Source organism: Lissotriton helveticus, chromosome 3_1, assembly GCF_964261635.1.
Source record: "Lissotriton helveticus chromosome 3_1, aLisHel1.1, whole genome shotgun sequence".
Taxonomy (NCBI): domain Eukaryota; kingdom Metazoa; phylum Chordata; class Amphibia; order Caudata; family Salamandridae; genus Lissotriton; species Lissotriton helveticus.
This window is the reverse complement of record NC_136061.1, coordinates 953,357,331-953,384,962: the sequence shown is the minus strand read 5'-3', so window position 1 is coordinate 953,384,962 and position 27,632 is coordinate 953,357,331. Positions and strand designations below refer to the sequence as shown.

The window sequence follows — 27,632 nt, the reverse complement described above, 5'->3', positions numbered from 1 at the left end:
TATGCTTAAATCTTGGTATAAGACCTAAGTTGTGCTCCGAATATTTAGATCCAATACTAGCAAGCATATTGTATCTGATAGAGACTACTAGCCGCAGATTCCTCAATGTAGAATTATCCCCAGACGTAAGACTGGATCCGTAAAATGTTCTTTGCCACCGCATCTCTACGACCCTGGGGGCGGTACCATGTGACTCCGCCCTGACGTCGTCCACGGGAGTGACATCAGCAAGGTCACATAAGCCCCACCCCTGCGCGCCAACGGCAGTTTTTCTTTTTCCCGCGTGCAACGCGGATCTGGATCGTGTCCTGGCCTATTTTCAGGCCTCCTTTTCACGCCTTGCTTCGAGGAACAGTCTGCGAATGCCTTAGGGCTTCAATACGTGTACTGATTGTGCACGTCAGATGTCGGCGACGGACCCTCACCCTATCTGTATGTGGTGTTTGGGCGAGCACCATGACTCTACGGACTGCGAAGCTTGTCAGCACCTCAAACCGAAGTCCTGGCGGGAGTGCCGCATGAAATTGCTGTCGACCACTTGTCCAGGTCCGTGTCGTCCCAGCATCCGTCCCCTACCTCAGAAACCAGGAACCGCTAATTCCATCTGCGGCATCGCCCTGCGCCACGGCCCCAAGGGTGTCGCTCACCAGCTGGTAGGTCCTGCAGCTTGTCTCTGAGCTCTTGTCCTTGTTCGGCGGAGGCCGCGGGTTACCCTTGGGACTTGCTCCCCTGCCAGTCGCCACCCTACCCAGCGTTGGGGCGACAAGGGCCCAAATGACAGCCTACGCTGCGGCTCTGCAGGCTTCTGTGACCCCTCCTTCACCTCCTGAGATGCCCGCGAATCACTTGCCTCGCGCGGGGCCTTCCAAGGAGTCGGCTGAAGCTCCAGCGCCGAAGGTTTCGGCTTCAGGTTGTAGGAGGGTGGTGTTGTCAAGGGGTAGTCCTTCGGGGCTCCATTCTCTGACACGTGGCGCCCCTGCCTCACTGTAAATCCCTATGGGGCTCCCTGTGGCGTCAAAGGATGTCGCCGGTATTTAGGGCTTGTCCCCGAGTTCCCCTCGGCCCTCTGAGCAGCCGGCTGCCTCACCAGATGCCGAACCGGCGACGCGGGTGGGAGGCTGGTGCTTGTGGTGCTATCCCGAGTCCCTCTCGGTCCTCTAGGCGGGCAGCTGCTCCGAGTGAGTTTGAGCCAGCGCCGTTACTTGGCCGAACCGTCTCCGAATCCGCCCCATTCTCCTAGGGAGCACGTTGTGGTGGAGGTCGACTTGGCTCCGGCCGACGTCGAGCCGGCGCCTGTGGTGGATTCTATGGCGCCGTGCCGGCGTCGGATCCTTGATTCGTCTCCTGAGGCTCCTTCCTCTCCGGAGGTTTGTCATCTACTGGCCTCTTCCTCTTCCCACAGCCTAAATCCTCTGACCCTTTTTTCTGCAGCTTGCGGTTGGTTCCCCCACGGCTTCCCCGGTGGCCCCTCAGGTTCATCACTCGTTCGTGGATCCCCCACCATTCCGGGGCAGCCCGCTTCACCTCATAGCTGAATTTGGGGAAGGGGGAATTGCTTTCTCCTCCGCGGCGCCCTACGGAGGCCAGTGTTGCCTTTGTCCGGGCTATCTCCACTGCTGCTGGCATTTTGCGTATGGGTGACCCGGTGTATTGCTTTGCCCACTTGCATAATCTGAACTTACGCTCACCACTTACTCAAACAGAAACTCCAACACTCCTCTGGAGGTAAAATGAGCTTTATTAATATTGAGGGCAAAGGCAATAAGTCACTGAAGCAAGTAAATTCTTAGGCACCGAGTGAAATGCAATAAACAGTGAATACACCACACTATGTGTGTGTGTGTGTGTGTGTGTATATATATATATATATATATATATATATAACAACAAAGGCACAACAAGGAGGGGCAGACGACGCAACAAAACAAAAGAGAGACAAAGGAAAGCAAAAATAGTAAATATGAAGTTAGCAATATCTGAGAATATTGTTATAAATCTCTCAACAAAGAAACTATCAGACACACAAATTCAACTATTGAATAAAGGACTCTCTTACTGCCCAAACAAAAACATGGATATCCCCAATGTAAGAATTGATATGTACAAATTTTGCCGCAAAGTAAAACTCAGAAAATATTTCGCTGAAAGAAACAAAAAGAACAAACCATTGATGATCAGGGGTGTGGAAGAACTATCCCCCATAAGACACAGGGATCTACCAGCGATAAAAACATTAGCATCAATGGAGGAAACATCGCCATTGGAACAAACAGGAACCACAGACTCACTCCTAAATGACATTGAATTTTGCAAACAAATGGGAACAAGTACAAACAGAGGAGGAGAGAGTGGCCTCAAGAGACAATCCAGATTCTGTCCACAACTCCCGCCTGGGAATAAAATTGACCTTTTCCATGAAGTGATGATTGAGGAAATTACAAAAATCTCAGGGAAACCGTGGAATTTGAATATGAAAAAGAATAAGAACATGAGGAATAACATAACATCTGAGGAATTTAGTGCAATATCTGAATCGAAAAATGACCCAACAATTATAATCAAATCATCCGACAAGGGTGGAAACATCGTGGTACAAAACACAACAGACTATATTGCAGAAGCAAAAAGACAATTGGAAAACAAAGACCACTATGAGCCATTAAGAGATAATCTATTGGAAACTTGGAAAAATTAATATCATTCTCTTTTATTGGCATGGAAGGAAAGAGGTCTTATTGACTTTGATGAATATTCCTACCTTAAGACGGACAATCCCATAACAGCCACAATCTACTTTCTACCAAAAGTACACGAAGCCCTTACAAGACCTCCAGGTAGACCGATTGTGAGCTCCATTGGCTCATTACTTGAAAACACCTCGAGATTCATTGACATTTTTCTGATGAACTATGTGTCGATACTACCGTCTTATCTAAGAGACACAATGGACTTCCTCAATAAAATCTCAGGAATCAATTGGAAATCCAACTACCTGATGGCAAGTATAGACGTAACATCACTATATACTGCGATACGCCATACAGATGGGATAAAGGCCGTCAAAAAAATCCTTGAGACAAGATCCATCAGCCATTTGGAACACTCAGCAATGCTTATAGAAATGCTTATGTACTGCTTAACACATAATGCATTTCTATTCCTGGGCAACCTGTACCTACAAAAACAAGGTACCGCGATGGGGACATCATTTGCGCCCACGTATGCTAATCTCCTAATGGCCATGTGGGAGACTGAAGTACTGGAACAAGAAAAGAAGCAGGAATCAAGAATTAAATTCTGGTGTCGTTTTATAGACGACTTATTCATAATCTGGGAAGGTAACATCAACGAACTGCAAGTGTTCATAAATTCATTGGAGAACAATAACCTTAATCTTCACTTCACTTCATCAATAAGCGCAACTGCCTTGATCTTTCTTGACGTTGAAGTTTTCATCAAAAATGACAAGCTGTGTACAAAAATCCACAGAAAACCAACGTCCTGTAACCGTTTGTTGCACGCAAATAGTGGACACCCGAAAAAACTCAAGTGGAGCATTCCATATGGCCAAATGTTAAGAGCCAAAAGGAATTGCTCGGAAGATGTCGACCTAATAAAGGAAATTGATGGACTGTGCATAGGATTTCAAGAACGAGGCTACCCCATGGAAGTAATCACATCTGCAAAGGAAAGGGTGAATCTGAAAGAAAGAAAATATCTCCTCCTACCTAGAGAGAATAAAAACAACAAAAAGGACAAGAATCCAGACGAGATGGGAAATGAGAACATTACAAGAATAATCATCGACTATAACAATCAAAGTCTGGAACTTAAAAAAGCCTTAAATAGAAACTGGAACATTTTAATGCTTGATGACACATTAAAGGAAAACCTGACTCTTCACCCCAGTATCTGTTACAGAAAAACTTCATCATTAGGTGACATCTTGACTCAAAGTCACCTGCAATTAAAAGTCCCTAAGAAAACTGCATGGCTCACAACACCGGGATTTTGGAAATGTTTCAAATGTAAGGCCTGTGAACATGGCACGAACTTAACAGAATACAAACTACAGTGTGGACGGATTGAAAAAATAAGGGACCACATAACATGTGAATCAAAATGTGTGGTATATAGACTATCGTGCCCTTGCGAAAAACTATATATAGGAAGTACGATCAACTAACTAAAACTTAGAATCTTACAACATCTAAGAGCGATCAAAAATGTGGACACTAGTTACCCCATGGCAATACACTTTGCCAAATACCATCAATCAAATCCAAGCTTGCTTAAATATGCTGGAATAAAACTATGCAAACTTTCTGAGAGAGGGGGAGATCAAACTTTAATGCTACGCAAACTTGAATCGCGAATGATTCTGGCAATGGGCACTGAGCATCCCTTTGGGCATAATTTGGATGCCGAATTATACGTACACCTGTGAAGCTAGTGTGATGCTGAATAATGCCTGCTCAAAAATGCTTGCTAAATCTGAATACCTGTCCGTAATTGGTTCTTGACCTCTGCGAAATTGTGTGGTCACCTAAAAACGTAATATCGCCATCAGTCTGATCAAAATGTATACTAATGGTTTCTCCAAAGAGGCTTAGTGACAAACAACTAAACTGCACATATATGTTAACAAAAATTAAAAAAAATTAAAAAATTCAGTGTAATTTGTAATCTAAACCACTCCATAATGAGTACCAATATAGTATGTACTTCACAAATCTGAACCACTTACCAGACGAAACACCAAACTGTGTAATTGTTTGCAAAATAGATTGATATGCACACTTAAGGAGATGGGAATTGAAAATGAAAGAGGACTGAATCACTGTTGTAAATAATGTAAAAATATGTACAGCCAAGGTATACTCTATAATTTGTGATACTATTTGAACTGCAATACAGGGTGAGTCTGTAGTACTTTACTTGCCACCACTGCAGTAACAGTAATAATAACAACTTATGGGTAAATACATCGCTCCTTTGGAAATGGAAAATCATTTAGTATATATAGACTGTAAATATGTAAATGGAATGCGTGATCAATATAACAAATTAGTACTTTACAGTTATGTTTAAATCGATCTGTGGACCATAGGTGCAATGCACCTTGAAACTGACCAAAATGGCGATAACTTTTGTTGTAAAAATACAAGGTTGACAGCCTAGACTTTTTAATGGAAATGGAGGAGGGGACTTACTTCTTTACTGCACATTGCACTTTATAAAATGGTCTAGACAGAAAGGACTCTATGGTCCAGTGGAAGGCTTGTAGTAGCCGAAACGCGTAGGCCGTCCTAATCGTTGCACTATTATTTTTGCACATGGTGTGTAAATAAACTTTTGTTCAAACTTACCTGTTGCTGTGCCGTGACTTCAATTGCCAAGCTGAGGGGCGAGAAGAATCCAAGAAATAAATATATATATATATATATATATATATATGTACAGGAAAGTCCCTCCTCAAAGAAGAAAAGACGCAGCAGCCCAGAGGGGAAGTGTAAGGAGGGGCTTTAATCAAACAAATGGCAATCTGGTGGCGGCGGATGCATTTCGGCGCAGTGGCCTTCCTCAGCGCCCAACACCAAATAAAATGTCTCGAAAAGCCCACCTGCCGCTTGTTGATGTAGGCGCCACTCCGCTCCTCCCCCATGAGATTCCTCTCACCTGTTGTGGCGCGTTGTGTATCTGCGCACCACGACTCCCAGAATGCAACATGTTCTCGCAATCCGGGTTGGTGTAACGGGGAAGGGTAACTGTTGTTCCAAGTGGTGTGATAAGTCGGTGGCGGGGAAATAAGCGGCAGGGTTGGAAGGCTGATTCGGGTTGTTTCTTGAATAAAATCACTCCTTGTGTCCCCTTTAACTGTCAGTCCCTCCAGCAGAACGAAGTGTAGAGCAGGGGCGTGTGCCCAAAGAGAGGTAGGTAACCTCAACCACTCCGGATCACCCTGCAAGGGGGACGGGTACCGGACCAGTCCATTTCTGGAAACAGAAGCAAAAAGTCATGAGGCTTTTTTCGGCCAGTGAAGTCCGGACCCAGGAAATGACAGGGGCTCGCTGCAAAGCGCCTCTGGCTGTGCGCTTGAATATGTACAGGAAAGTCCCTCCTCAAAGAAGAAAAGACGCAGCAGCCCAGAGGGGAAGTGTAAGGAGGGGCTTTAATCAAACAAATGGCAATCTGGTGGCGGCGGTTGCATTTCGGCGCAGTGGCCTTCCTCAGCGCCCAACACCAAATGAAATGTCTCGAAAAGCCCACCTGCCGCTTGTTGATGTAGGCGCCACTCCGCTCCTCCCCCATGAGATTCCTCTCACCTGTTGTGGCGCGTTGTGTATCTGCGCACCACGACTCCCAGAATGCAATATATTCGCAACAAGATTCCCCAGATGCAAGACCGCACTCCTCAGACAGGTAAAGTGACAACTTTTTATTTAAAAGGCAAGCGGCTTCTCCTTCCCGCATTCAGTTCCTGGCTTGACGCGTTTCAAAGCGTTTGGTGCTTCTCATCAGAGGCCGTGTTCGCTGGCATTTTAAAAGGCTTGCCACACCTCCCCTGCATACTTCCTTAATTAATGGCTTCCAGTGCGCCGACATGATTGCAGGTGATTGTTAATGTATGCTGGGAGATGTAGTCTTTTTCAGCCCATTTACACCCAACAGTGGGTTTGTCAGTTCACACGATTTGGGAACATTAATCTTCAGCCCTCCAGTGGGCTCCAGGAGAGAACTTCACTTGCCTTGAATTATTTCACTGCTGCGTCCATCAAGAAGTAATGGTTCACTTCTCTCGGTCCGTGTTGATTTACGGTGGTGCGTCGTCCCCGCGGCCTGGCAGCGCCGCGATTATGTATTCACAACAAGATTCCCCAGATGCAGGACCGCACTCCGCAGGCAGGTAAAGTGACAACGTTTTATTGAAAAGGCAAGCGGCTTCCCCTCCCCGCATTCAGTTCCTGGCCTGACACGTTTCAAAGCATTTGGTGCTTCTCATCAGAGGCCGTGTTCGCTGGCATTTTAAAAGGCTTCCAAGGAAGGATAGGAGACCATCAATATGGAGCAAGGAACGACTTCACTTAAGGCGTTTTTTTTTAAAGAAAGCCCTCACTCACCACCTAGTGATGACATGCTTCATCATCGGGCCCCACAGAGGGAATCTAGCATCCCCTCTGTGTGCTGCAACGCCAGAACTACTGCGGAGCGGGTAGTGGGTAAGGACAGTGATGTGCAAAGAATATTAAGTGAGTGATGTGAGGTTTAAAATCAGTCTGTAGTGTATCAAAACAATTTTATTAGGATCACTAAGGACTTATCAATAAAATGATGTGTCGGAAATGCGTCCACAATTATTCAAGTGGTAGTTTCCTTAAGTCAGTCGACATGTTTCAGCCACGAAACGGTGTGAATTTACCTGGCATTCTTCAGGACTTTGTGTGAATAAACCCTGGCGGCATGGACTCGCTAAGGTCCACCCTAACCTAGGGACGTGAAAGTGAAAATAATTAATGAAAAAGTGCAAAAAATTAGAAAGAAAAACTGTCTTTCTAATAACTCCTGGTTTAGGAGGCTTCCGATTTTACGGTTTCTGCACCTATTAGGGAAAGAAAGGACAGAGACAAACATAAAAACAAAACATACAATCAGTTGTCTTATTGATTGCCTATTTACAGTCCAAGGTGCTCCAGTTGGTGGTATCAGAGACATCATGTGGTCGAATAACAGTATAGTTAACACCACCTTGGTCCCCAGAGTATAGAATATTATGGGTAGGTAGTGCGTAGTGCTATACGTGCTATGTACAACGCGTGATATTTACAAGGGTTGTGGGTTAAAAACGCTATCAACCTAAAATTGGGCGCGATCAGAAATCGTGCCAGAAGGTTAAAATCAGGGTAATTTCTCACTTTGATAGTGTGATAAATGCACACCATGGGTCACAGGAGGGGGGTGGAGGCGTAATCGGCACACCCTGTGGTCATCAGAAATAAACAAAGAAATAAGGTAAGGCAGATGCAACACTCAGATCGGTACTTAGCTTAGTAGGAGGTAGAAGGTTTGTGGCTCGTCTGTACTCACGCCCTCAACGCTCGGCACCCTCAGTATACCTAAGGCGACCCTCTGCTGGACCCCGAAGATGTCCGCTCGAGGTAGCGAGGACGCTTAAGTAAACACTCCGTTTCACCGCTTCCGGGTGGGCGCGGTCAACCTGCGTCAGTGCGTGCACAGCGGGCCAATCAATGCGCTGTGGGCGCCGGGAGTATCCAGCCAATGGTTGACGAAGCGTCGTTGTTAATGGCAACCAATGCTATGCGTCTACCCGAATCACTGCTGATCGGTTCCGCTGTTACTAAGTACACGGCAGTGGTGATTTTGAAAAAATGCAACGTCGCGGTATCAATTTTGGAACACACGGGACATTAACATTGGAAATGACTGGGTTTTGTTTTCTTTAGAAAAAAACGAACGAACGAATGCGGGGGCATTGTAAGAGCATTGCTTGATTGCGTGAGCCTAATGTCACAGGTACAGATAGCCTCAGGATCAGTTAAGGACAGAATTCCGCTGTTACTAAGTACACGGCAGTGGTGATTTTGAGAAAATGCACCGTTGCGGTATCAATTTTAGAGTACACGGGACATTGACAGGAAATGACTGGGTTTTGTTTTCTTAAAAAACGCACGAATGCGAGGGCATTTTAAGATAAGATGAGCATTACTGGATTGCGAGAACCTAATGTCACAGGTACAGATAACCTCAGGATCAGTTAAGGACAGAATTCCAAGGGATGTCATCGTTCATCCCCTGGAGGTGGGTCCCAAGTCTATAGACCCACCTTTGCTCTTTTTCAAACAGACGGCGATTAATGTTGGTACCAGTACCAATGTGTTCTATTATTGTCCACTTCAGATCGTTGGTAGTATGGTTGCGTTCCAGGAAATGTCTGCTCATTTTTGTGGTGGATTTTTTGCATCTAATGTTTGAGCGATGCTCGCAAATTCTCTGTTTCACTTTCCTCCCAGTCATACCCACGTAACGCAGGTTACAAGGACAGGTGACGAGATAGACCACATTCTCAGTGTTGCAATTAGTGTGAGCTCGTTGGGTCCAGGTTTTGCCTGGTTCCAATTCCAAGGTTTTAGTATGTGTGGTCAAATGGCAAACGCTACAATTGGAGCAAGGATAATGGCCCACCACTTGGGGGAGACCCCAGGCATCAGTTATTGACCTTGGTGTGTCAGTGATCGTTGGTAAAGGTCTAGTGTGGACCAAAGCGTCTTTGACGCTTCTACCTTTCTTAAAGGAGAACAATGGTTTTTCCCAGGTTTTTTTGGTACTCGTTAGGATTCGCCAGTTCCTATTGATAGATTTTTTCATTAGGTTGGATAAGGTACTGTACGTTGTTACACATGTCAGGGGGATGTCTTTATCTACATGTGTCTTATCCTCCAAGAGTACCTCCCTTGGCTGATTGCGAGCTCTCTTGTAGCCTTTGTTAAGGATTGCTGTTGGGTATCCTCTGGCCTTCAATTTGGTTGAGAGTTCGGTGGATTGTTCCTTAAAGTCGTGTAACTCGGAACAATTGCGTCTTAGACGTAGGAATTGCCCGTAAGGTAGGTTTTCTTTTAGCGGGCGTGGGTGAAAGCTGGTGTATTCCAAGAGGTTATTTTTTGCAGTCGGTTTATGGTAGGTTTTGGTTTTCAGTTTGGTTCCTGCGACCTGAATGGTGACATCCAGGAATGTTGCCTCAGTCTTGCTGATTGTATGAGTAAATCTCAAATTGGGGTCAAGGTTATTGATCCAGAGTAGAAAGGTCTGGAGGTTTTTCTCGTCGCCTGTCCATAGAATCAAGACATCGTCGATGTAGCGACGCCATGTTTGTATTGACTTGGAGAAGGGGCTAGTCGGGGGTAGGATGTATTTAGCCTCAAAGTCTGCCACATAAAGTCCTGCCACGCTCGGGGCAAAGGTGCTGCCCATCGAGGTCCCGGTGCATTGAAGGTACATATTACCTTGGTATGAGAAGAAATTTTCTTTGAGTGCCAGAGTCGCACACTGTAGAATGAAATTTTTCGAGGCTCGGTGGGTCCAGTTTGTAGAGTCAAGAGCTGCTCCCAGGACCTTGATTGTGTCGTCCTGGGGAATACTGGTGTACAGGCTCTCGATGTCGAGTGTTACAAGGGTAACAGTATTTTCGGTAAAGCTTAGACTCTCCAGTAGTTGGAGGAGACTCTTGGTGTCTTTGAGATAGGTCGGCGTACTCTGTACCAACGGTTTAAGATAGAAATCGCAAAAGCGAGAGAGCGGTTCGAGTAAGGAGCCAATTCCGAAGACACCAAGAGTGTCCTCCAACTACTGGAGAGTCTAAGCTTTACCGAAAATACTGTTACCCTTGTAACACTCGACATCGAGAGCCTGTACACCAGTATTCCCCAGGACGACACAATCAAGGTCCTGGGAGCAGCTCTTGACTCTACAAACTGGACCCACCGAGCCTCGAAAAATTTCATTCTACAGTGTGCGACTCTGGCACTCAAAGAAAATTTCTTCTCATACCAAGGTAATATGTACCTTCAATGCACCGGGACCTCGATGGGCAGCACCTTTGCCCCGAGCGTGGCAGGACTTTATGTGGCAGACTTTGAGGCTAAATACATCCTACCCCCGACTAGCCCCTTCTCCAAGTCAATACAAACATGGCGTCGCTACATCGACGATGTCTTGATTCTATGGACAGGCGACGAGAAAAACCTCCAGACCTTTCTACTCTGGATCAATAACCTTGACCCCAATTTGAGATTTACTCATACAATCAGCAAGACTGAGGCAACATTCCTGGATGTCACCATTCAGGTCGCAGGAACCAAACTGAAAACCAAAACCTACCATAAACCGACTGCAAAAAATAACCTCTTGGAATACACCAGCTTTCACCCACGCCCGCTAAAAGAAAACCTACCTTACGGGCAATTCCTACGTCTAAGACGCAATTGTTCCGAGTTACACGACTTTAAGGAACAATCCACCGAACTCTCAACCAAATTGAAGGCCAGAGGATACCCAACAGCAATCCTTAACAAAGGCTACAAGAGAGCTCGCAATCAGCCAAGGGAGGTACTCTTGGAGGATAAGACACATGTAGATAAAGACATCCCCCTGACATGTGTAACAACGTACAGTACCTTATCCAACCTAATGAAAAAATCTATCAATAGGAACTGGCGAATCCTAACGAGTACCAAAAAAACCTGGGAAAAACCATTGTTCTCCTTTAAGAAAGGTAGAAGCGTCAAAGAAGCTTTGGTCCACACTAGACCTTTACCAACGATCACTGACACACCAAGGTCAATAACTGATGCCTGGGGTCTCCCCCAAGTGGTGGGCCATTATCCTTGCTCCAATTGTAGCGTTTGCCATTTGACCACACATACTAAAACCTTGGAATTGGAACCAGGCAAAACCTGGACCCAACGAGCTCACACTAATTGCAACACTGAGAATGTGGTCTATCTCGTCACCTGTCCTTGTAACCTGCGTTACGTGGGTATGACTGGGAGGAAAGTGAAACAGAGAATTTGCAAGCATCGCTCAAACATTAGATGCAAAAAATCCACCACAAAAATGAGCAGACATTTCCTGGAACGCAACCATACTACCAACGATCTGAAGTGGACAATAATAGAACACATTGGTACTGGTACCAACATTAATCGCCGTCTGTTTGAAAAAGAGCAAAGGTGGGTCTATAGACTTGGGACCCACCTCCAGGGGATGAACGATGACATCCCTTGGAATTCTGTCCTTAACTGATCCTGAGGTTATCTGTACCTGTGACATTAGGTTCTCGCAATCCAGTAATGCTCATCTTATCTTAAAATGCCCTCGCATTCGTGCGTTTTTTAAGAAAACAAAACCCAGTCATTTCCTGTCAATGTCCCGTGTACTCTAAAATTGATACCGCAACGGTGCATTTTCTCAAAATCACCACTGCCGTGTACTTAGTAACAGCGGAATTCTGTCCTTAACTGATCCTGAGGCTATCTGTACCTGTGACATTAGGCTCACGCAATCAAGCAATGCTCTTACAATGCCCCCGCATTCGTTCGTTCGTTTTTTTCTAAAGAAAACAAAACCCAGTCATTTCCAATGTTAATGTCCCGTGTGTTCCAAAATTGATACCGCGACGTTGCATTTTTTCAAAATCACCACTGCCGTGTACTTAGTAACAGCGGAACCGATCAGCAGTGATTCGGGTAGACGCATAGCATTGGTTGCCATTAACAACGACGCTTCGTCAACCATTGGCTGGATACTCCCGGCGCCCACAGCGCATTGATTGGCCCGCTGTGCACGCACTGACGCAGGTTGACCGCGCCCACCCGGAAGCGGTGAAACGGAGTGTTTACTTAAGCGTCCTCGCTACCTCGAGCGGACATCTTCGGGGTCCAGCAGAGGGTCGCCTTAGGTATACTGAGGGTGCCGAGCGTTGAGGGCGTGAGTACAGACGAGCCACAAACCTTCTACCTCCTACTAAGCTAAGTACCGATCTGAGTGTTGCATCTGCCTTACCTTATTTCTTTGTTTATTTCTGATGACCACAGGGTGTGCCGATTACGCCTCCACCCCCCTCCTGTGACCCATGGTGTGCATTTATCACACTATCAAAGTGAGAAATTACCCTGATTTTAACCTTCTGGCACGATTTCTGATCGCGCCCAATTTTAGGTTGATAGCGTTTTTAACCCACAACCCTTGTAAATATCACGCGTTGTACATAGCACGTATAGCACTACGCACTACCTACCCATAATATTCTATACTCTGGGGACCAAGGTGGTGTTAACTATACTGTTATTCGACCACATGATGTCTCTGATACCACCAACTGGAGCACCTTGGACTGTAAATAGGCAATCAATAAGACAACTGATTGTATGTTTTGTTTTTATGTTTGTCTCTGTCCTTTCTTTCCCTAATAGGTGCAGAAACCGTAAAATCGGAAGCCTCCTAAACCAGGAGTTATTAGAAAGACAGTTTTTCTTTCTAATTTTTTGCACTTTTTCATTAATTATTTTCACTTTCACGTCCCTAGGTTAGGGTGGACCTTAGCGAGTCCATGCCGCCAGGGTTTATTCACACAAAGTCCTGAAGAATGCCAGGTAAATTCACACCGTTTCGTGGCTGAAACATGTCGACTGACTTAAGGAAACTACCACTTGAATAATTGTGGACGCATTTCCGACACATCATTTTATTGATAAGTCCTTAGTGATCCTAATAAAATTGTTTTGATACACTACAGACTGATTTTAAACCTCACATCACTCACTTAATATTCTTTGCACATCACTGTCCTTACCCACTACCCGCTCCGCAGTAGTTCTGGCGTTGCAGCACACAGAGGGGATGCTAGATTCCCTCTGTGGGGCCCGATGATGAAGCATGTCATCACTAGGTGGTGAGTGAGGGCTTTCTTTCAAAAAAAACGCCTTAAGTGAAGTCGTTCCTTGCTCCATATTGATGGTCTCCTATCCTTCCTTGGAATACTCTTGTTTTGTTTATGAGATTGACACTGGGGTGCGAGAGTATCCCACTACCCTGTCTCTCTTTTTGTTGTGATATTTTAAAAGGCTTGCCACACCTCCCCCGCATACTTCCTTAATTAATGGCTTCCGGTGCGCCGACATGATTGCAGATGATTAATGTATGCTGGGAGATGTAGTCTTTTTCATATATATATATATGAAATTGTGAATACAGGTATATAAACAGTTAATGTACAAAGCACCTCACCAGATGCGTCTGCACCGGAGACTTCAACAACCCTGGCCAAGCACCGAAAACACCAAGTCGGGAAACCTGTAGAGACTGAGGCACAGGAAGTAATCTCTCTGGGCACCAAAGTTGTCCCGCGGGTGCGGCCACTCCAAAGACTGAGTTCCTGAGCTCCACCCCACAGACACCGCTTTTTATAGTTTAAATCAACATGTTCGAGAAGCCTCTAGCAGGCGCTCTCGCCCATCTATTCACAGGTGCTGGCACCATCTCTGCATCAGATCCACCCATACAGACGTGGCCAGATTCCGTTTGGGTGCGCCGAGGCAAAAGACATTCCTTTACCTATCTCCGGCCTTTGAGAGGTTTGCACAGCGCATCCTCCCTCTGTCCTAGAGATCAGCTTAGAATGCACGAAAGCAAGCTGAAGGTACAACATAACCTCTCGAGATGCCTCGCACCAGCTTGTACAGATTTACGTGAAAAACATGTTTATGTTACTGCTGACGTGTAACTACAGCACAAGGCAGCACAAAATGGAAGTGCGATGCAACAAAATGGAAGATCAGAGCATTGCATCGAATCGAGGTCAACATGTAATTTATCACGTGTAAATGGCAAATGCAGTACACCCGGTCACTCCATTCCCTACAGATAGTCACTTGGAAGTTCTCCACCAGGGCTGTGGTGGACGGGAGCTGTTCCTTCCTTTTGAGGCGTCGATCCACAATTCTCTTCTGGGGGCGTCCTGCCACGGGTGATCCGGTGCCTAAGCAGCTCCTGCATCGCCATCGTCCTGCTCCGCAACGACCCAGTCTGCCTTTCCTTCTACCCTTCTTCTCAAGGCTCTCTTCCACGGACTGCTTTTCCGTCCTTGCCTGTGGTGGTGTTTCCTCCGTTTAGGGAGGCTTGGTGGTTGGATGCATGGGGGCGTAACACCTTCGCTTTATCCTGTGCTGCTTTGCAGGTTTTTAACTCTGTGTGTGTGTGTGTTGGCCAGGGCTACCTCCAGCCTGTGGGATTCTGTGGAGTCCCTTATTTCTCATGTCTCCCATGAGGGTGCCCCTGCTGATCTATGGCACAATGTGTTGGATGGTCAGGAGTTGGCCGCGTTTATTCTCTGTGCACCTTGTTGCCAATGCTCTCTGCCGTGCTGCGGCCAGTTCTGTGGCTCTCCGTCGCCATGCTTTGCTGCGGGATGCTGTTTTTCCTGAGAATATTAGGGAGCGTCTGGTTTACCTGCCCTTAAACAAAAGGTTTAACACTCATGCGGGCTCCGCCATTCAGAGTCCTTCTCCCCCTCCGTAGGCTGCCTTGTTGATCCTCCGGAGCTTGATGGGTGGTGTTATACCACCTGCTTCCTGGAATCTGGTGTTTTGAGTGGCCCGTTTATGTTGTGTGGTTTGACGTGCCCTGGGGGTCCTTTGATTGACCCCTCTCTTCTGTTGGCTGCTGGTTCAGCCCTTTTGGCAAATTTGTATTTTTGGCTGCTTGCTAAGCCGTCTGTGGTTCCTACCGCAGGTCTTATGTTCTTGTTCTCTGATGCTGGATTTTTTCCCTAAGAGTGTTTTCTTTGGGACGTGTCTTACCCTATGTGGGGTACTTGTAGCTGTTGTATATCTCTGTCCTACTCTGGGAGGGTGTGGACTCTACTTGCGGGTTCCTCGCCTTTCCTGGCGTCGCTGTATACCGCAAGTGCGGTTTCTTGCTTCTTGTCTGGGTGTAGCTTGCGCTGCTCCAGGTTCTGTCATTTTATTATCCACTGTATTGCTTGACCAGCTTTGGCGTTAGGCTGGGGTGTTTCCACCCCTTTTTGTCCGGCGTTGTTGGCCGGGTCCTCTGTTTGGTGTTCCAAGGGGGGATTAAGATTTTCCTGGTATTTTCATGTATTCTGGCTGACCGCTTCGTCCGTCCTATGTATTTCTCCTCTTTTCTTTTGACTGCTCCCACTTCTTTTGTGGGTCGGTTATGCCCGGAGCGGTCTTCCTTTAGGGGTTGTTCTGGACTTCCCTGGCCTTTGCCTTGTCTTGTGCTCGGCTTGGTCTGGGCGCTTGCCTTCGTGGTATCTGCTGATACTAACTTTGCAAGCGCAAAGGATACCCTAACTAATCTACAAGCTACACTTCAGGACTTTGACCTAACTACTCAAAATCGTAAACTTGAGAAATTGGCACGGGATATTCGCCTATACGATAAAAAAAAGACATATCCATACTTACAGGACGACTATTACCGACAAGATACACAGGGCCGGTTCACCACTAGAGGTCGTGGGAACTACAGAGGTAGACGGAACTATCCCACCTTCTCTGACTCATCTTACAGCTCCGAAGGAGAACCGGACACAGCAGGCCCAAGCTACCAATACCAATATTTTGACTACAACTACCCACCCCAGCAATTTCCTCCTTTTTTAGGACAAGGCCGGGGATCTTGGCGACCTCCACGAGGAAGAGGCAACTCATGGCCCCGCGGGCAGAACCAACGTGGCTCCCAGCAGAATCAAACCAACTGGAATGGAGGACGAGGCCAACCTTCGAAACAAGTTCAATTCCAACCGGAACAACATGGCGAGAGGGTGACTCGCAACAAAACTTACCGTTGGTAGAACCGGTGGGACCGGTCGAAGTCCTGAACCCGATCATTAACATCTCTAATCAACCACTCAGCAATACCGAAATCCAAGTACTCAGTAAAGGACTATCATACGTCCCCACATACAATCCAGATAATTTCATGTTAAGAACTGAACTATATAAATTCTTTCGGAAAATCCGACTAAAGTATTTTTTCCGCAACTCGGAAACACAGTTCAAATCATCTGTCACAGGCCTACGACCACCCTCAACATTTGTTCCCTATGCCAGCAGTATGTCTAATCAGATTCTAGCCTATGAAGCTGTTGTCTGGCGCGATGTACAATGGGTTCTCCAAGACAAAACCTTTGTTCGATATAACATCAGCAAACCCCAAAAAATAGCCTTACAATCACTGGCCAAGAACAACCAAGTCGTGATTAAACCTGCTGACAAAGGTGGGGCCATTGTTATACAGGATCTATCTGCCTACAAATCTGAGATTCTACGCCAACTACAGGATGCGAACTGCTACCAATTACTGAGATCTGACACTACCAGATCCATTGCAACAGAGATCCTTGAAATAACACAAGAAGGATTGGATTTAGGCTTCCTGTCGGAGAATGAATTTCACTTTCTCAATAACAAACACCCACGCCTGGCAACACTCTATACTCTACCTAAACTCCACAAAAGCATGGTAAACCCACCGGGTCGTCCTATTGTCTCAGGCTGTGGGTCCATCTTGGAACCTCTTGGAAAGTACATTGACTTTTTTATTAAACCACTTGCAGAGGCCACTCCATCATACCTTCGAGATACTATGCACACCATCAACATAACTGAAAGTATACCTTATGATCCATCCAACCAAATACTAGTTACTTGTGACGTCGTCTCCCTCTATACCTGCATCCCTCAACAGGAAGCCCTGACGGTGATAGCCCGTTGTCTTCAGAAACGTCCTGCACCTGTCCAAGTACCATCAGAGTTCATTGTAGCTTTGCTGAAAATCGCAATGACCCGGAATTTCTTTTTGTTCGACACCAACTTCTACCTCCAAACCTCTGGAGTAGCGATGGGTGCTCCATTTGCTCCTGACGTAGCCATTCTTTATATGGCAGCATTCGAAGATGATACCATTTTCAGTCAACTTAACCCATTCAGAGACCAAGTAGGCCTCTGGATGAGGTATATTGATGATATCCTCCTGGTCTGGAATGGTAGCCAAGACCAACTGAACAATTTTTTCACTTGGCTCAACCAACAATCTCACCAGGTCAAATTCACAATCAAATCAGACAGTAACTCTATAGACTTTTTGGATGTCACCATTTACCATGAATCTGGAAGACTCCTCACCAAATTATTTCGCAAACCAGCTGAGAGAAATTCCTTATTGGCCTACAATAGTCATCACCCCCGTCCCCTTCGGGATAACCTGCCCTTTGGGCAATTCCTTAGGATACGTCGCAATTGTTCCACTAAAGATGATTATTTCTCTGAATCTCAGGACCTATCCAATCGCTTGCTTAGCCGGGGTTATCCAAGACGCTTGATCAAAAAGGCACGAAAACGGGCTTGGTTCTATCCCCGGGAGAACCTACTAGTGCCAAAAAACAGAACTGACCAGGAGGAGAGTCGCATTGTATGTGTAACCACTTTTAACACCAAAAGCAACAGTATCAAAAAAATCATCAATAAACACTGGCATTTGGTTTCTGATGACATCAAACAACCCCTGACACCGCTTCATGCATTCAAGAAAGCTAAATGCATCAGGGACCACGTTAACTCTTTCTTATCCCCTGAATGTCAACCTACGATTAACACCCTATGGAACCTACCACCAGTCATTGGTCATTCCAAATGTGGCCACTGTAAGGCCTGTGACTCAACCATACAGACGAAGGATTTTGTATACCTCAATCTTACTGTGAAACTCAAATCCTTCAGTAACTGTAATTCCAGTAACGTCATCTACGCCATTGTGTGCCCATGCCATAAGATCTATATTGGGCAGACTCAGCAAAAAATTAAAGCTCGGCTATTACAACATATGAGCCGGATTCGCTGTGAGGTCGAAGGCGCACCTCTAGTAGAACACTTCAAGTTGAATACCCATTCACCAGAGAGCTTGCGATGGTTGGTCATCGAAAGAGTAACACTGGGACCACGGGGTGGCAACATCTCTGATATCCTTAACATACGAGAACTGAAATGGATGTACTTTTTCAATTCTATTGAAACTGGTCTCAACTAATCTGATAGTTCATTTTCCCAATTGGCCACACTACTCTAATAAGTCTGAGGTGACATTTTCCCCATAAGCTAGCTTTGATATCCTATTCCCCACCATGTCTCCATTCCCTATGTGGCTATACTATTGACAACATTATTGTTAAAGAGGTAATATCTGCTATTTCACAAACTGCTGAGCCTTTACCCTCATGTTTGAGAGGTACGCTTTAATTTTTTGTACACTAGTCATGTTACTTTTCACCATGCCTTCATGTGGCTACATTATTGTTAAGCAGGCAATTTTTGCATATTCACACACTGTTGAGCCTTTACCCTCATTTTTGAGAGGTACGCTCTAATTACTTGTACACTGTGCGTTATAAGTATTTTTTTCTTTTCAATAATTTGTTTTCAAAAATCTTTCTAACTTTATTTTACCATGATATTTGTAAATATTTATATATGCTGTTTGACTGTACTGTAAACATCACTATCTTCAGCGTACACGAACTTTCCCCAGTTCCATCGATCGTGCCTGACGATCAAGTCTTTCCTTCAGTTCTATGCTAACTTGGGCCACCACGTGACCCGTCACCATGACTCCCTTCCCAAACGAGGAAGCGCGGCATTTGCACAGCAACCCGCGTACGGAGCCTTTCAAGTCAGTTGTATCGAGTAAGTAATTCCGTGCTCGATGGCCATTCCCCGCCATGAATCTTTCAACAATGTCCCTCAAACTAAATACCCCCTATTTTCTTGCCTTATCAGACTCATCTCGAAACCACATGATGTCTGAAATTACCGATCCATGAGATCTAACATGACGCTAGCAGTCGGTAAGCCTTTTTTCACAGTCCCGGTCCTGGGCAACATGTAATTTTGTAAATTTGATAGTCCTTAAATTACATATATTGCCTGCTCATTCTCGCAGATGCAGCATCTATTCACCCGATTTTAACCATCTGACCACTAAATCTGAGACCAGCAGGACGCGAACTTTCGGTAAGATAGTTCTCTATGTCCCCGACTCGCCACCCACAGTTAACCCCCTAATGGCCCTTTTAATTACGGCTAGTTATTTCTATAGATGCGTGATCACAGCCTTCCATCTCCCAGCGTATTATTAACACTTGTTATGCGGTTGATTGTGAATTATTTGGTATATCCCAGCGCCTCTGGCAGTCAGCCCTAGTTCTTGTTATGGATCACCAACAGTAAATGTATGGCCGCGCATCTATTCTGAGCCTTTCATGTACATACCCCCTCTCAGCGCGTCAAATTAATTGACTACCACCTGTTCTCCTTGGGTACCCCCGTCAGTAAGTGTATGGCCAGTCAAGCGTACTAGTCCCTGTTTCCCTAGGCTTTCATATATAAGCCCCCTTTGAACTTCGGGCATTAACCGAATATTTACCTTGTGTTAAGTTTTGGACTCGCGCAATGCAGTCGCGTCCAATTAATGATATGAACCTATCTAATGAAACCACCATGAAATATGTTTGTCTTCACCTATGTGATAATTCTGATCTATTACCCTCTAATTTGAAATTCATTATACCCCCATTAGGTCCTTTGCCCCAACCCCCCCCCCATGGTCCTGATGAAGACCCCACAGCAAGGTTAAACGATCCTGCAACTACAAGAGGGTCGAAACGTCGACTGTTTGTTTTAATTGTGGCAACCTCACGCCAACATTTTGTATATACACTGTACCTTGTGTCGTATGCCCTTCTTTCAAACAATATCACTATGCGGTATGCAAGTTGTTGCTACTCCATTGATAGCATGAATAAGTGCTTAAAAGATTGATTTTACTGTCACTTAATCCCACCACTTCCCTAACTCCTCACTATCACGTCCCTTTTCCCTCCTCGGGGCACTGTATGACTTCAAATACAGTTGATTGTTTTCTACATGATGTATATTAGATATACTGCATCCCATTGTGAATTAAACTTTGTGGATCAAAATAGTTGTTGTTGATTAATTCTATTTAAATTGTATGTAACTACTTCCTTTATACACTGGGACCCCTTCCTCTCAGTATTCGTGGTATTACCAGCGGCCGGCTACGCACGCCCGGTTTTTCTGGTCCGCGGCTGGGGGCTGTGGCATGGGTCCTTGTGCTCCTGCTTCTTCTTCTGCTGGAGACTGGCGAGACTAAGTCTTTCTTCTCACACCACCCCTCCTTGGCTGTGGAGCCATTCCTGCCTTGTCCGCTGCCTCGATGCTGTGGCCGGCTGAGCTGTCCCCTTCACTGTGTGTGTTTTCCTGTGGAGGGCTTTGCCTCTTTTTTTACCTCTTCTACTTGGAGTTTTTGGGGTGATTGTTTCTTCCTTGGTACTCCTCCACCGTTGTCTGCCCCTCCGGGGCTTTCTGGCTGATGTCCCTGTACCTTGGCTGGGCTTGGGGTGTCCTGGCCTCCCTTCGCCTTCTGCTTGGCTGGGGCCACCCTTCTTATCTCCTTTATACATCCCCTGCAGGGGGGTCTGTCTTTCATCCTACTAGGAGGCTCTCTTGCAGGCCCTCCTCCCTTCTGGGTATGGCTGGGGTATCTATTCTACATTCAGGAATCTGCGGCTAGTAGTCTCTATCAGATGTACGAGTTACTTACCTACGGTAACGATGTATCTGGTAGAGACGATTCTGGCCGCAGATTCCTTCACAATCCGCCCTTCCTCCCCGTTCTACAAGGATCCTTAGCTTAGTCTTCTGCACTCGCCTGCCTCTGGGTGGTTTTGTCTTCTGGGAGTACTCTCCCTCACTTCCTCCCTAGTGGATGCTTTGTTTTGTTGTTTGATCCACTCCTTCCTTTTAGGTGATTGGTTGGTGATTTCATGGGTACTTCTTCCCTGCACCCTGGTCGTCCAGTGTGGGACCTACTTGTGCACTTCTTCCTTTTCATTGCTTGCACTTTCTGACTCCTCTGCAGTCCTCTGAGTTGGGGTCCCTTGGTTGTACCTCAGCCCTGAGCTCTTTAGAGAAGATGCCCTCCCTTTGCTGGTGTTGTCTTGGGGTAAATTGTCATTACTCTTGTGTTCTGGACTGTGGATGGTGGCCTCTTCGTCTGCTGTGACGTTTTTCACATGCTTTCTGCCCCAGGGAGGCTGTCATATTTGCTTGCAGGGTTGCTTAGCTGTAGCTGTGTTCTGCTCTTTTCTTCTATGACTTTTGGTGCCATAGTGCCTGGCACTCCTCCTGAAGGTTCTGTTCCTCGCCATTCGTTTCTTCCCTTTCTGTTTAGCTGATTTTTTTGCACACTGCTCCCATATTCTCACAGTTTTTGTTTGTGATGGCTCCGTGTTGTGGCGTGAAAAAGTTCTCGGATGAAAATTGACGTTGGCGCGCCGGGGTGGGGCTTATGTGACGTTGCTGCCGTCACGCCCGCAGACGACGTCCGGGAGGAGTCACTTGGTACCGCCCCCCGGCGCGCAGAGATGCTGTGGCAAAGAAAATTTTCCGGATCCAGTCTTACGCCAGGGGAGAATTCTACGCTAAGGAATCTGCAGCTAGAATCGTCTCTACCAGATACATAGTTACCGAAAGTAAGTAACTCGTACGTTTGGTCTGAGCAAATTGTTACACTCTGATTGGATTGTGAGGAAACATGCAGATTTTTTGTGACTCTCGAAGTGTTATGGAAATATTTTAAGCCCTCAATGGCAATATGTGTATATATTTTATATTGTTTTATATGTGCTTATGTGCAAAAAAATGTATTTTAATTTGAATGTTTTATTGGGTCATACCCCAAAATAAATGCTTTTGATGATGATTGTATCCCATAACTTTGGGACAAGCACAGCAAAGGCTCTTCCTCCTATGCAAGCGCTTTTAAAAAGATGAGTCTGCAAGAGCAATTTGTCAGAGGAACGAAGTGTCCTAATAGGGTTAAATACTTCTGACATTACCTGTGCAAGCGCCCCTAAATCCCACAGGGTTACTATGAGCTGAAATACATTAGATTTGCGAAAAATGTCACAAAGAAAAGTATACTAATTCTTTCATTGTTTTTATTTTTTATCTAGAGTTCAGAGTGGCAGTGGCTTCAGGATGTGAGTTGGAGAAGGGGTGTTATGTTCATGTTGCCGGCCTGCCCCCCTTCATATCTGAGGTATCAAGAGAAACTCTAGTGTGAGATTTTAATTAGCATTTCGGTAGCAGTTTCTTTACAAACTAACAGCATCTTCTCTTTTACAGGATGAACTGATGTCTAATTTCCTTAAGTATCAGGTTTCAAAGGTCTTCATTGAGCAGTTTTCATTGAAATGCAGGTACAGCTTTATTAACTCACGAAATAAGTGAATTCGTTTACATATAAAATTCACTTAGATGTGCTTGCATGACTCTGATCTTTCATTTGTGACTGTGAATTAATGGTGCTTTAGTACTATTACTTGGAAACCATGGCATTGGTAATAATGCAGGGAACGGAAAGTTACACAAAGGTAAGGTGTTGTGGAGAGTCAATCCTAGGTTTTTGCCTAAGGTTTTCCCCTTGTCTTTCAGAAAGTGTAATTGGCAGCTTTGTTCCTCTACCTCATCATTATCATTCCAGATTAGAAGAGCGGTTGTGCAGGATACTACTGCAATAGGGCCTGATCTTCTATGTGGTGCAATAAAAATGGTGTAGAACTGGGGAAACTTGTTGTCTACTTCAAAGTGCAAATACTATTAAATCTGTCTGTTAACAGACCAGTTCCTGATTGGTTGTATTGTGCATAATGCTGTATGGCAGGCTGGCAAAGAAGGAGCATACTGTTTTTCTCAAAGCTCATTTGTTAAAAAGTAATAGCACACAGCTGCCCCAGCAAAGGGGCGTCCCGGCGCTTTTGAACAGGCAAATAAACACAACACCACACAAACTGCAGGACCAAAGCAAGAAAGGGAGAGAGACTAAGAAACACTAGGGAACAAGTAAGTTTTAATGGCCCTCCTGAATATAAGCAGGTCGTCAAGTGCACGGATGCGGAGCGGAAGAGAGTTCCAGAGTTTAGCAGCCATAACCCGGAAGGACCGCCCTCCAGCTCTACACAGCTTAAACCAAGGCACTACCACCAAATTTTGACAGGCAGATCTCAGGGAGCGAGAAGGAACATAGGGAATAAGAAGATTCTCAAGAATCTGAGGAGAGGACAGCTTGAGGATCTTAAAGGAAAGACAGAGAGTTTTAAAGTCAATCCTCTGCGCCATAGGCAGCCAGTGAAGAGACCGAATAGTTGCACTCACAGAGCAAAACCTCGGTAATCCCACAAGGGCTCTGGCCGCAGCATTCTGAACGCGCTGCATCCGGGCGATTTCCGCCTGGTTCGCCGCTAACAGGAGCAAACTGGCGTAATTGAGCCAAGACAGAATAGTGGCCTGGATGATCAGCTGCCTAGTAGGGGCGTCAAAGAACTTCAAAATGGGTCTCAGTCCTCGAAGGATCCCGAAGCAAGTAGCTGCAACTTTTTTTGTATGGGCACAGAAACTAAGGGCAGAGTCTAACCAAACCCCTAAGTTTTTTACCACCGATACCGAGTAGGCGTAACACCTAACTCTGGAGGCCACCACTCATCACTCCACATGTTACTATGCTTACCAACAACCAGTATCTGTCTTCTTAGCATTGAGCTGAAGACAGTTGGCTGTCATCCAGCCGGCCACCGCCAGGAGACCCGCTCTGAACCTGGGGGCATCAAGGTCGGACTTCCCACTCAGAACAACCGCCAGCTGCGTGTCATCCGCATAGGAAACGATGGTCATATCCCACTGCATGGCGACCGCAGCCAGCGGGTGTACATAAAGATTGAATAGTGTGGGACTTTTAATGCCGACCCCTGAGGCGCTCCCAGTTCTAACGGATAGAATTTGGACTCAAAAGGCCGAGTGGCGACCCGGAATGCACGATCACTCAAGAAAGACTGGAACCACTTTATTGCCATGCCAGAGACACCAGCTTCTCTTAGACGTTCACCAGTATCGAATGCGAGACCGCGTCGAACGCGGCACTGGGGTCGAGTAACACCAGTGCCGCTGTATGACCGGAATCGAGCACGGCCCGCAGGTGTTCCGTCATTGAGAGAAGGGCAGTCTCAGTACTGTGGCCGGCACGAAAGTCTTTCTGTGAAGGGTCTAGAATGTTAGCCCTTTGGAGATGCTCAGAGAGGAGAACAATAACATGAGCCTCGGCTACTTTCGCAGCCCAAGGAAGGAGTGAGATCGGGCGATAGTTTTCCAGCTTGAGGTGATCCAGTGCAGGCTTCGTGAGAATAGGGGTGACCACCGCCTGCTTCCATTTAACCGGGACTGAACCTGAGAACAAAGACATGTTGATTAAATGCCGCATTAGGGGAAGACAGAGAGTCGATAATTCTCTGAATTGCGCCGGTCTGAGGGGGTCAGCAGGAGATCCCGATTTTACCTTAGTGACTAACCTATCAAACACCTCCACTGACATAGCAGGGAGAGAGGAGAGAGCCCCGGAAGTGTTGACACTGTCTCGGCGTCTCACAAGGAGAAGGAGTGTTAGTAAAAGAGCGATAAATTGCCTGAACCTTCTCTAGGAAGAAAGCCGCTAGGTCTTCACAGTGAGACACCGAGCAGATTTCCGCTGCGGGAGCTCTTTTGGTAGTCAGATCTTTAAGAACCTTAAAGATCAACTTCGAGGGATATGGGCTGCTCTTAAACTCTTGAGAGTAGTAGGCTGCACGGGCCCTACATATAGCTCTATGGTAACTTTTAACCTTAGAGAGATACAATGTTTTTTTCCCTGCCTCATAAGACTTGCGCCAGTTCCTTTCTGCTTGTTTACAAGCTTTCTTTAAAAGCAAAAGAGTACCATCGTACCATGGACTAGGTTCCAAAGAACGAACTCTACTCCAGGTAGCAGGAATCAGAGAATCAAGGGTCCCAGTGACCCAATCACAGAGGAGATCATACCCCGATTCGACATCAGTGATCTGACCCGGCAGGTTTTCCTCAAGCAGACGATGGAAAACTTCTAGCTTAAGTTTTTTCCAGGAGCGCTTTAAAACAACTCTATCTAGAGGTTTAAAAGGCAGATCCTTAATAATAATGTGCAGTTTCACAAGGAAGTGGTCGGACCATGCCACTGGGCTTGGCTGCAACACCTTTGCCCCAGTCAGGTTCGTAAAAATAGGGTCTAATATGTGTCCACCCACATGCGTGGGATGAATAACCAACTGACTAAGCTGCAGTGCCTCTAAGTCTGCAAGAGTGCTACTTATAGTCGGATTCTGGCAGAGATCAAAATGGAGATTGAGGTCTCCAATAACACAGAAATTCGCAGAGCCCATTGCAAGCGAGTCCACTATTTCGGGGAGAGGCCTTCTAAAGGCAGTATCATTGCCTGGGGGTCGATAGATCAAACGTCCGGACAAAGTAAAGTGGTGGCTGACCGTTATGCGGAAATACGCACTTTCACAGCCATCCACATTCTGTACCTTCCAAATGCACGGATAACAGGACTCACACGGGGGCAATCCCCCCCCCCCCTCTAGAGTTACGATTGTGAGTATAAATAGAGTATTCTGTAGGCAGAGCAAGATTTACTACAGCCGTGGCATCGTCCTGTAGCCAAGTTTCTGTCATGAAGAAGATATCCGGAGTCTCCTCCGTGATAAGGTCATGAATCTCAGAATGGTGCTTGGGCAAAGACCTAACATTAAGGTTCCAGATAGCAAGATCTTTAGGGCTAGAGGAGATAGTATGGGGAGCTACAATCAGGGGAGAATCAATAGAATCAATAAAAGCTACGGTGGGGGCTGGCTTAAAAAGTGAGAAGTTCTGACACACACACTGGAAAGGGCCGGAGAGAGGATCTATAGAGTCAACAGCACAGTGTGGAAGCATATGCGGCCTTCTCTATACTTCTGGGGGCATAACAGTTTTGGATACCTGCGAAATGGCTACTTGGACATCCAAGCACGTTTCCTAATCATTATTGTTTCAGTTTGTATGCAAGTTCTGAAGCTCACTTTGGGTAGGCAGTTCTTTACCATGAGAGTCACTCTGTTATTCGTAAAAAGTACAATAACTCCATGCATATACATGTTTCTGGAACAAAACTTTCTAAATCATTTTTTTCAAGTTTTCCAATCAAACTATTAAATAGAAAATATGCTAAAGTGGGTAGTCTGAGGGTCAGTTTGGTCATGCAGTTCTCCAACAATTGTTGACTTGAAAGTATTGCTGTGATAGCCCAACACACCTCTTCCACAGTAACTGATTAGTGAATCTGAAAGAGACATCTAGCTGCAGATTCCATAACTTTTGAAGTCTCCCCAGGCCCCAGTCTGGATCTGGACATTTTTCATCCGTATTTCTGCATGCCGGGGGAATGCGAGGTACGGCTTCGCAATGACGTTGACTCAGATCATGACTTCAGTGGAGCCATATAAGTCCCCTCCGGTGCACGGATGTCAGTTTGTTCTTTTCTGCCCTGTAACGCTGATCTTGAGAAGCGGTTCCGCGGGTCAATTATTTATTTATTCATGTATTTTTTTTTTACCTACCTCGATAACTGTTGTCGGTGTAACAATGTATCTGAAAGAGACACGTTAGTGATAGATTCCTTACCTTAGAATATCTCCAGGCGTCAGACTGGATCTGGAAAGTTTTGCTTAGCAGTACCTCTGCACGTCAGTAGGTGGCGTCCTGCGGCTCCGCGTCCTTCACTGGCGTCGCAAGTGCCGAGATGACGTCACAAAGACTACTTAGACGCCACCCATGCACGCTGACGTCAGTTCTTTCTTTTTCCGAGCCAGCAAGTGCAGATCCGGATTGAGTACATAATTTAGTCACTTTTTGACTAGTATTTGAGACTTTTGTCTCCCTTTTTTTTCTCCTGTTGCACGTATTGATGCCTGGTTTTAAGTCCCGTGGGGTCTGCCGCCGTAATAAGTTGGTGGCGGACCCACACGATGTTTGCCTCTACTGCCTGGGGACTGATCACGACTCCTGGGACTGTCGAGCCATGGCCCCGAAGGCCTTGAGGGAGCGGCGCCGGAAATTGCTGGAGGTCCGGCA

At 46.0% G+C, this 27,632-nt stretch overlaps 1 protein-coding gene across 9 annotated transcripts in view; it reads left to right on the top strand.

Moving 5' to 3' along the window:
* The window catches only part of RBM44 (RNA binding motif protein 44), a 1,911,902-nt gene that overhangs the window by 1,582,061 nt on the left and 302,209 nt on the right, over nt 1–27,632 (top strand). For all 9 annotated transcript variants that reach the window (XM_078681327.1, XM_078681325.1, XM_078681323.1 and 6 more), the window contains 2 exons: nt 22,631–22,716; nt 22,803–22,876. In XM_078681327.1, coding sequence (XP_078537453.1) covers nt 22,631–22,716; nt 22,803–22,876 — 160 coding nt within the window. The remainder of the gene's footprint in view (nt 1–22,630; nt 22,717–22,802; nt 22,877–27,632) is intronic.